Genomic DNA, 11091 nt, shown 5'->3' on the forward strand with positions numbered 1-11091 from the left:
ACGTAGATCGACCGGTAAATCGAGAGCTTCGCTTTTACGCTAAGCTCCCTCTTCACCACGACGGACCGGTGCAGCGTCCGCATCACTGCAGAAGCAGCCCCGATCCGCCTGTCGATCTCCCGTTCCCTTCTCCCATCACTCGTGAACAAGACCCCGAGATACTTAAACTCCTCCACTTGAGGCAAGAACTCGTTCCTGAGCCGGAGATGGCACTCCACCCTTTTCCGGCTGAGGACCATGGCCTCAGACTTAGAGGTGCTGATTCTCATGCCAGCCGCTTCACACTCGGCTGCGAACCGTTCCACTGCGAGCTGGAGGCCCCCCCCTGATGAAGCCAACAGAACCGCATCATCTGCAAAAAGCAGAGATGAGACTCTGAGGCCACCAAGGAAGAAGCCTTCCGCCACCTGGCTACGCCTAGAAATTATGTCCATAAAAATTATGAACAGAATCGGTGACAAAGGGCAGCCCTGATGGAGTCCAACACCCACAGGAAACAAATCCGACTTATTACCGGCTATACGGACCAAGCTCTCACTGTGGTTGTACAAGGACTGAATGGCCCGCAACAATGGGCCAGACACCCCATACTCCCGCAGAACCTCCCAAAGAACACCCCGAGGAACACGGTCGAATGCCTTCTCCAAGTCCACAAAGCACATGTAGACTGGTTGGGCAAACTCCCACGCACACTCGAATATCCTTGAGAGGATAAAGAGCTGGTCCAGCGTTCCACGACCAGGACGAAAACCGCATTGTTCCTCCTGAATCCGAGGTTCGACTAACGGACGCACCCTCCTTTCCAGCACCCTGGCATAGACCTTACCGGGGAGGCTGAGTAGTGTGATCCCCCGAAAGTTGGAGCACACCCTCCGGTCTCCCTTCTTAAAGATGGGGACCACCACCCCGGTCTGCCAATCCAATGGCACTGCCCCAGATCTCCACGCGATGTTGCAGAGGCGTGTCAACCAAGACAGCCCTACAACATCCAGAGCCTTCAGGAACTCAGGGTGAATCTTGTCCACCCCAGGGGCCCTGCCACCAAGGAGTTATTTAACTGCCTCAGTGACCTCGCCCCCAGTGATAGTCAAATCATCCCCCTCATCCCCAGACTCTGCTTCCACTACAGAAGGCGTGTCAGTGGGATTCAGAAGGTCCTCGAAGTATTCCTTCCACCGTCCGACTATAGCCTCAGTTGAAGTCAGCAGCACCCCCCCCGCACTATAAACAGTGTGAGTGAAGCACTGCTTTCCCCTCCTGAGTCGCCTGACGGTTTGCCAGAATCGCTTCGATGCCATCCGAAAGTCTTTTTCCATAGCCTCACCGAACTCCTCCCACACCCGAGTTTTTGCTTTGGCCACTACCCGAGCTGCATTCCGCTTGGCCTGTCGATACCTGTCAGCTGCCTCCGGAGTCCCACAGGCTAACCAAGCCCGATAGGACTCTTTCTTCAGCTTGATGGCTCCCTTCACCTTTAAATGTTTCATAGCAAAATCCTTTTTTTTTCCCAAATAAAATATGTTATGCGTCACATGCCATTATAACAAAACACTGTGGGGAGGGGAGGAGCAAAGTGTGCCTGCTCTGTGCTGTGACAGGAGCGACACTTAGACAGTCAGCTCGCATCTTTGATGAAACTGCAGCACTGCATACAGGAGAGAAACTGAAGCCAAAGTATCGATCTCATTACACTGATATTGATCAATACCAATACCAACATTGGCATCCATATTATCGATATTAGGATCGATCTGCCCACCACTAGCTCAATGTACTAATGGCAGAGAAACAACTTAACTCAATTAAAACAAAAGGTGACACAATAACAAGAGGAGCCTATCGAGAACCTATAGAGCTCATCTTGTAATAACAAATATGTTTGGCACAACAATACATTCAGATCACAGTTCTGTTTCCAAGATCTGCCAAACATGACAGGCTATTTAAAAAAAAAAAAAAAAAAAAAAAAGAAATATTTCTCACCCCAGCGCTAATGCTAATTAGTAAGCTAATGCTAACCGCTAAATGCCGCTCCCACTCGTTAATTGAGTGATGGGGCCTAAGATGTAACTGGAAAGCAGTAATCAGTTTTTTTGGACGTGTAGTTACATTTCTCGAGGTGCATGTCAGGTTTGGTTCAGAGAGTATTTTCAGTTATACACAAAGGATCAATGCAGAACTCTAAATAAGGCCTTATTAGATCGATAGAATGATAATTTTTGCATATAATCCAGAAAAGTTACATTTCTATATCAAGCATTTAATGTGTCCCAGAGTGCCGTTTCCTTCCACTGTGTTTGCAGAAATCACATAAAAAAATACACAACAAAAACATAATCCAGATTCCTCACCTGCTAAAAGCATTTCCTACATTTGAATATCAGCCACCATGTTGTGAGCATAAACTATCACGTTTTTAATGCAACAGCAGGAAGTGACATCATCTTGCTGGGAACTGTAGTTATTTTATTCTTGAAGGCCTTTCATAGCTCTACTGGTGCTGAAAACTAATGTTTGATTATGGCTTTCTGAATACAAGTAGGGCTGCAACTATTGATTATTTTAGTAATCAAGTATTCAATTGATTACTCCGTCAATTAATCAAGTAATTGGATAAGAAATATTTTTAACAATTCATCAGCATATTTTAACTTCTGTACTGCAGATGTTTCTCTGTGTGAAACAAACAGGGTGGATGGAGCAGCTACAACGTTCTCTGTTCTTCATGTTGCTGATCAGGTGGTTGATAAAAAACATTTTGATGGAGCCCCTCTGTACTGAAGTGGGGGGGGCACCGAACGATTGCTAGTGCTAATGGCAGCCCCCCTTTCCCCAGTACACAGTGGTTATAGGTCTGTTCGGGTGGCTACAGCTGACATCCTCTGCACAACACAGGCGCGCACATTCAAACACACGCACTCACAGCACAGAGAAGTGGGGGCGTGGAAAAACATCTCAGAGATCCACTCGTGTTAAAGGATCTTTTTGGGTTTTTTTTCCAAATGACACAAATCCGTTACAGCGACGGAGAACTAATGTGGAGGAAATGCTCCGCTTACACGGAGACACCTGAGCTGCAGAGTTGAAACAAAACATAAAAGCAAAAAATTTGTGTCGAGTATTTTTAATAATCGAATTGTGTTACTCCAAGAATCGTTGCAGCCCTAAATCTTGCATTAAATTTTCAGTTCGTGTATCAAAATACATGAAGGTTGGTATTTACCTTTCATGCTGGGATTTTTTTTTTGTTGAATTGGAAGTCTGAAATTTTCCTTTGATCCCCTTTTGTTCATGCTGGTTGTTATTTCGATTTATGCAGCACATGCATGACCATAGTGAGATCAAACGTGCACATTGTGAATGAAACTGTCCGTGCTCTGTGGTAGATTGCAAACTGCGGTGAAATGATACAGGCGTAAGCAGCATAATAGCAGCGACCTAGCCGGGGTGGAGTCTGTGAGGTGCTCCTTTGAGAGGCAGAGGAGCGCAATCTTTGTTGGATTTGAATCAGTATGTTTTGTATCCAATAAAAGCAAAGATGTTAAATAAACTGGACAGTATTCTGGCAATTTAGTAATATTTCCAGAGCTGTGGTCTTGACTGGTCTTGAAATAAAATCCAGAGTCCGCAATGTCCGAGTCCATGACAAGACCGAGACCATCAAAAAGCGGTCTCGAGACCAAGACCGATCTCGAGTACTACAACACTAGCGCACAATGAGTTGAATCTAATCTAATATGCAAGAATACCTCACAGCAATACCAGGGCCCTCTTCCAGGAAGCAAGTTTAGCTAAAAACTCTGAGTTTAACCCTGAAATAAGGGAAACATGGGTTTACTATTCCAGGAATCAGTTATTGGGGTAACAGACTCTGAACCTAACCTGCTTGCGGGTTTTTTCAACAACTGTCGAACTGTCTCCACCCTCCAATTTCTGAGCCTGGACATGGCATGCCCACTCCTTTTGAATCCTGTCAATGTGGAAGCACAATTTGCAACGCATTACACCATGAGAGGGTTGTGCGACCCTGATTAAGATGTTTTTGCATTTCCAGATGAGTACTTTATTGAGCGCTACCATTTCTCTTCACAGGCTTTAATGTATCTGAACAACATTCTTTGGCCATACATTTCAAATATAACGACATGGTCGCACTTTGCTTTTTTGCCAACTGGAGTTTCCTGTATGATGTGGGTGATGCAAAACATATTGGGAAAGCAACTGTCTGTAGATCAATTCGCAAGGTTTGCCTTGCTACAAAAGTGTTCTAATATTCCTCGGCCAATAAGGACTATCAAAGAGGAACTGTATGCCATAGCAGGTGATTGATGTACAAATTATTCAGTTGTACATCATGATCATATTTGAGATTATATTTTGTTCATCCTGCTGCAGTCTCAGACTAGGATTAATATTTTATCTTAGTCTTGCATTGATATCACTCATGCTATATTGTTGATGGGTGTGTTCTTGAAGAAAAAAAGTCTTGATGCATATACAAAGTTTATTGCAAAAACAGAGTGTCAAAACAGACGCTTTTTTCCTTAGCTGCCTGGGAGAGGGATTTCCAATTGCCCTAACTCAGGGGTCGGCAACCCGCGGCTCATTCAGACTTAATCTGTGGCTCTGTGCAGCTCGAGGAAGTAAATTATAAGTATCCAATTGAAGTGCATTTTATTTTTGTCAGTTCGGTGTTTGTTTTAGTTTTAAATTGGAACATTATTGTGATCTTGAAATATTAAAATAAAATCATTTTATTTATTTATTTTAGTAACGCGCGGTAGCCGCTACCGGCTTCCGGTATTATTTGCGGCTCTCGTTGTTTTGTTTTCCATGGAAACCGGGTTCAAATGGCTCTTTCCGTATTACAGGTTGCCGACCCCTGCCCTAACTCGTAAGGCAAAGGGAATGGCAAGAGTTATATAGCCAGCACCCACATTCTTAACCCTTGACATTATACCACATAGTATTTTATGGAGAACCAGGTATAGCTTGTTTCCTGTATGTATGTAAGGTTGTTCCCTTTTTGGAGAGAGAGAGAGAGACCAACAAGGGGTTCCAATCTCTCATACCATTTTACTGATGAAAATTATATGCTCATTCTGAGCTATCCTTTTTTGGACAAGGTCAAAGCAGGCCTGAACTCAAGGCCTTCATCCTCACTGTGCTGTGATGGAGTGCAATATTTTGTTTCAGAACACTTTGTCTACAAAAATCACAGGAGCACTCAGTGGCCTACTCACAGGTGCAAGGGCTGGAATGGGTCCTTTAAGGTAGAAGGCTCAACAAAGCAGATAACGCCATCAGAATGAATAACGATTACACAGACAGAGTGTGCACAATATGTAGCCACTTGTGCCCAGGGGGGTGGGGGCTGGTTCAGGAGAGGTCCCTCAGGGAAATGCCTTCAGCCACTGGCATCCAGTGTTCTGACTCAGGGCAAGCTCTCCTGCCTCAGTCAGAAGTGGTAGAGATGGCCCTCCACCCAGTTTGTGTGTCTCTGCCGTCTTTCTGTAAGCTAAATGGGATTCACATGTTTTCTTAGCAGGATATTAGGCCAGTGGAATTTTTATTTATTTTTTTACCTCATTTTATTTATTCCTATATTTCAATGCAAGGGGAACCAAAAAGGGGGACAAAAGTAAACCTCACCAGTTTGGATTATGTTTTTATATTTCATTTTAAGCTGCTGCCAAGTCCTCTTTATGCCCATGCTATTGCACCTACAGAAATATTATGATTAAAACAGATGTGCTTCATCCATCCATCCATCCATCCATTCGCTTCCGCTTATCCTGGTCAGGGTCGCGGGGGGGCTGGAGCCTATCCCAGCTGTCATAGGGCGAGAGGCAGGGTACACCCTGAACAGGTCGCCAGCCTGTCACAGGGCCAACACAGAGAGACGAACAACCTTTCACACTCACATTCACACCTATGGGCAATTTAGAATAGCCAATTAACCTAACCCCAGTAAGTGCATGTCTTTGGAATGTGGGAGGAAACCGGAGTACCCGGAGGAAACCCACGCGTTGCGTTGCGTGGGTTTCCTCCGTGGGTTTCCTCCAGATGTGCTTCAATATTCAAATTTAAATTTCAAATTCATTATACCTTATGCGTTTACGCGTGCTGCAATTCTTTCCCATGTCACTTCTCTCTGCATTCACATTTCCCCCATATATGAACTGCCGCTTAATGACTAATAGTGACTAATAATAATGAAAAATAATTTCAAGAGAAATCGGTGTCAGTTACAGTAGTAGTAGTAGAGCTAGTATTTGTACTTGGTTGCTAGTACTTGTTTCACAATTTGTGGAAGGATCCCTTATCACTCAAATCTCAGCTCCAAGAAGCTACTTGAAGAAGTTCCAAGAAACGTATTAGCCTTGTACCGACAGTTTAGATTAAAGCCATGACTGCCATGGGCTTTACTTTAGTGGTTTTGTTTTTGGGTTTGGGGGATTATTTTGAGCCTGATAATTACTGTTATGCTTCTAGTTTTGGAATTCCAAGTCCTCTACAGTGTTTCCCCTCGTGTAAAGTTGCTGTGTGTTGTCTAACTCTGTATTTATTAGTTACTTCCTGGTTTATTTTGGTATTAGTTTTTCTCCGTGTCTCATGTTAGGTTTTACTTCCTTTGTCTTGTTTTCTCATTACTTTCAGCTGTCCTTCTGAAAGCTTCTTAAAGAAAAACTAACAGGTCTATGAGAGCTCTTGCTAGTTGGCAGGTGATCAAATACTTATTTCATGCAACAAAATGCAAATTAATTATTTAAAATCATACAATGTGATTTTCTGGATTTTGTTTTTAGATTCTCTCACAGTTGAAGTGTATCTACAACAAAAATTACAGACCTCTTTGTAGGTGGGAAAACCTTGCAAAATCTGCAGTGTATCAAATACTTACTTTCCCCACTGTATCTACTAACCTGAAGGGTGGTGGTTCAATTCCTGGCTCCTCCAGTCTGCATGCCAAAGTATCCTTGGGCAAGATACTGAGCTTTGAGTTGCTCCCGATGCATTCATCAGAGTGTGAAATTGTGTGTGATTGGGTGAATGAGATATGTTATCTACAGAGCTTTGAATGCTCAAGTAGAGTAGAAAATACTGTCAGTTTCCAGTGCTACCCCTCAGCAGTAGAATCTTTAAGTGGCACAAATCCGCTGGAGGTACAAGTTCTAGACCATATAATTAACAGGTCTCGATAGATCTTAATGGGGTACATATGAGCCTTAATGACTTTAGTCGCCATATCAATTCATAAGCAAATGGCTAAATAACCAGGTATACAAAATGCTAAAATCATAATAAATATAAATCACTGAGAATAGTGTCACTTTTTGTGATTGCCATGGTTATAATAAGAACTAAGTCATCCAAAATATTTAGTAGATGCATATATGGCATCAATTTGAAAATCCTAGATGACATCTTTCTTCAGTTACCCTATTGATTTCCCGTGAACAAAGGTGTGAATGGGGTTGAGCCACCTGGGGAGGGAGTTCAGGACAGCATTGTAAACTTGTGAACGCTGCTCATAGACTTTTTATGACAAGGTAAGTGGAGTTTGGTTGATTTTTCTGTGGACTTCTGGATTTTAGTAGATAAAGCAGGTTTGGAGGACAAGCCTTTAAAGGCTGCCTTTCTGCATGGTTTAAATGATGAATTGAGAGGACAATTAGCAGATAAGAAATTGCCCGTAACTCTAGACTCGTTAATCTCTATGTGTATCAGGATTGATGACCACCTTCAGGAGCATCGGCGCTTGTGGGACTACAGCTCCCATGGGGCTTCGTGTCAAGCAATTCCTGTGTCCGATGGCAATTCTTTGGAAGATGGTGAACTTGGATTCAATGGACCAGGTGAAAAAAGTACAGTCAATGCAACTAGCTCTCTTTCTCCACAGGAGAGATGCAGGAAGTGCTGCCAGTGAATGCTTATACTGTGGAAACAGGGGACATGTAATGGAGACCTGTCCATGACTGCCAAAGTGCCTGCCAGCCAAGGTAGGGATACTGTTGACTGGAGTTAACAACAGCCCCATACCAAGGTTTCTGCTTCTCGCTAAAGTTTCCCAGTCAATTCAAGCACTAATGGATTCAGGCACTGAACAGAGCTTTCTTAATCATGCTTTGGCTATGGATTTGGACATTCCTCTGGAACAACTCCCTGAGCCTATTCTGGTTACAGCACTTAATGGAATTACAGTAATGCAATAGACCTCTGGTCTAGGAACATCCTTGACTCAGAAAACACAACCCTCAAATAGACTGGTCAAATAACATCATCTCTGGCTGGAGTAGCTTCTGTGATTAGTTTTGCTTAAAATCTGCCTCATCACCCAGTACACCTGTTCCACCATGAGCGTGTCCTGAACCAGCTGATTTGTCCTCTATTCCCCAGGTCTACCATGATCTCACTGAGGCATTGCGTAAGAACTTGGCTTTAGGGTTTAAGCCCGGGATCCGGGATTCCCGGGAAATGCGATCAGAACCATTTCCCGTTTCCCGGGAAACGTAAGACGGGAAACCGGGAAAAAAGTCGCGCACGTCGATTTGTTGTCATACGGTAACATTGATGGGGTGATGAGTCAACAGTACTTACGGTATTGCGGTAACTCAGCAGAAGCGAGGCGCATACAGGCAATGATGTCTACGAACAGTTTTGTGTGGGGGCATTTTACAAAAATAGATAATGACAGCGCCAAATGTATGTTGTGTGACCGAGTCGTCAAATGTTCTGGTGGATCAACAAGCGGACTACGCAGACATTTAGAGTCCAAACATGACAAACACGAAGAAAGGCCATCATGTTCAAAACGTGCTAAAATGCTGGATGGCTACTTTAGCCGAGTTAGCAGCAAGTCTCTTGAAGAAATACTAGCGGAGATGGCAGCTTTTGATGGATTCTCCTTTAATAGTATGGCGAAATGTGAGTATCTGAGATCAGCACTCAAGAGGGATGGCTACACTCTCCCAAAGAATCCCACAGAAATCTCCAAGCAGGTTAGAGTGTTTGCGAACGAGGAGAAAATTAAACTGGCCGAAATGTTCCAAGACATGGTGAAGAAAGGGTTGCGTTTTTCATTGACCATTGACGAATACACTTCTTCCCAACATAAGCGGTACATGAGCATAAATGTGCACGGTGCGCAAACTTACTGGAATTTAGGTGTCATACATGTCCGTGGAACAATGCCAGCAGAAAAAGTGAAAGCATTGGTTGACGATCAGCTTCAGTGTTTCAAGCTTGACATGAACCAACACATTGTGTGCTGCACTACGGATGGAGCATCAGTGATGGTGAAGTTTGGGAGACTGGTGCTGCCGGAATTACAGCTGTGCTATGCCCACGCAGTTCACCTGGCTGTCACAGATGTGCTCTACCACCGTGCCACCTCTGATGGAGAGAGCAAAGCAAGTGAAGAAGAGGAGGAGAGCAGTGAAGACTCTGATGACGAGTTAGCTGTGTGCGAGGATGGGTATCGGTCAGTGAGAGAGGACATGTACAGGAGCGTGGAGCGAGTGCGTAAAATTGCGAGGCACTTCCACAAATCCCCAGTCAGCAACGACAAGCTGAGGGAATGTGTCAAACAAGACCAGGGGAAAGAGTTGGCACTCATCTTGGATTGTCGCACCAGATGGAACAGTTTGGCTGACATGCTGGACCGCTACATTGCACTACACAGACCAGTGACGAAGACCCTCGTTGATATCAACAATGCACTAATCATCACCAACGAAGAGCTTGCACTCATTCAGCAACTCAGCTCCTGCTTAAAGCCGGTGAAGATGGGAGTCGAATCGCTTTGTAACCGTGACACCACCCTCGTTAAAGCTGATGGGATTTTCATCTTCATGATTGACCAGTTGACAAAGCAGGACACCCCCCTGAGCCTTGAAATGAGGGATGCGATTGAGAGGAGATTCATGGAACGGAGACAGAAGAACTTGGTATCTTTGTATAGGTGAGCATTATTATTATTATTATTATTATAGTAGTAGTAGTAGTAGTAGTAGTAGTAACGTAGCCTATTAATTTTGTGATCGGAGAATGAGGCCTTGGTCAATCCACTCATTTTCATTACTATATTTTTTGGCAGGTACCTTCTGGATCCCGGTGTTCTAGTCGCACCAGCACCAAGGCCCACTGAGATTTTCACCATGCCATCAAGACAGATGCTGATACGGACGGCTAAGGGACTTGTGGAGCGTCTTTTCCTCGGCCGTTTCTCCGAAGAGAGCGCGAGCGAGGGTGATGCAGATGCCAGACCTACATCACCGACTGAAGACGTCTCAACTGAAGGGAACCTCAACCTAGCATTGGATCTGCAGCAGGCCATTTCAATGACCACTATGCCGGCGTCAGATGAAATCAAAGAGGGTGACCTCATGAAAGTTCTGACCAAAGAGTTTTCTCTGTTCGAAGCTACAAACAGGAGACCGCCCCACCTGCAGCAGTTGTTTGATGCCCTGCATTCTGTTCAGGCTACATCCGTGGAGGCGGAGAGAGCATTTTCTATCTGCGGCCAATTTGTCACTAAACTCCGAAATCGCTTAAGCGCAGAATCTCTCGATGCTCTCTGCTTCTTAAAAGCACACTTTCAGAAAAAAAAGAAAGCTTCCGAATGTTAAAGTTAAGGAAATATTGACAGAAGGGTTCGTTTAATGCGAAAGCATTACTTTTCATTTCAGGCACGTTCAGCCTCCGTTTCAAGCGTTTTAATACACAGTTGTACTTTTTTCCTCTTTAATTTGTTGTTAATTTTATATTATTATATATTGTTATCTTGCATTATATAGCCTATAATATATGCCTGAACAATAAAGAAATATCTGTTTAACTTCGAGTGTTTCTTTTCCTCGTTTGCAGCCACTTACTAACAATCATGAATTAGAATACGGGCCTAATGTGTGAAGAAGGTCTCATGAAATAGATTACTTAAACATATTTCGCTTTTAAAATGGAGTTGAGTAAAATATCTACAATATCAAAATAGGTTAAGCCAGACACAGGCTACAGAAGGCCTAATTAAAATAAAAATAAATAAAACCCACTTTTTCCCGGGATTCCCGGGAAATTGCTCGTCTTTTC

The 11091-nt window shown here is 43.7% G+C and overlaps 1 protein-coding gene across 1 annotated transcript; it reads left to right on the forward strand.

Moving 5' to 3' along the window:
* The first annotated feature begins 8885 nt into the window (after positions 1-8885).
* Positions 8886-10631, forward strand: LOC115779624 (zinc finger BED domain-containing protein 4-like). Its single transcript, XM_030728387.1, has 2 exons — positions 8886-9964; positions 10100-10631. Exons 1-2 carry the CDS (start codon positions 8886-8888, stop codon positions 10629-10631), a joined length of 1611 nt encoding a protein of 536 aa, XP_030584247.1.
* The last annotated feature ends 460 nt before the right edge of the window (positions 10632-11091 follow it).

The sequence above is a fragment of the Archocentrus centrarchus genome, chromosome 4 (genome assembly GCF_007364275.1).
Source record: "Archocentrus centrarchus isolate MPI-CPG fArcCen1 chromosome 4, fArcCen1, whole genome shotgun sequence".
NCBI classification, from domain to species: domain Eukaryota; kingdom Metazoa; phylum Chordata; class Actinopteri; order Cichliformes; family Cichlidae; genus Archocentrus; species Archocentrus centrarchus.

Bases quoted from the DNA above. Each gene is read 5' to 3' on its own strand.
- LOC115779624 (XM_030728387.1), top strand. From the start codon at position 8,886: ATGGCAGCTTTTGATGGATTCTCCTTTAATAGTATGGCGAAATGTGAG. The intron at 9,965-10,099 runs GTGAGCATTATT...ATTTTTTGGCAG, and splicing joins AACTTGGTATCTTTGTATAG to GTACCTTCTGGATCCCGGTG.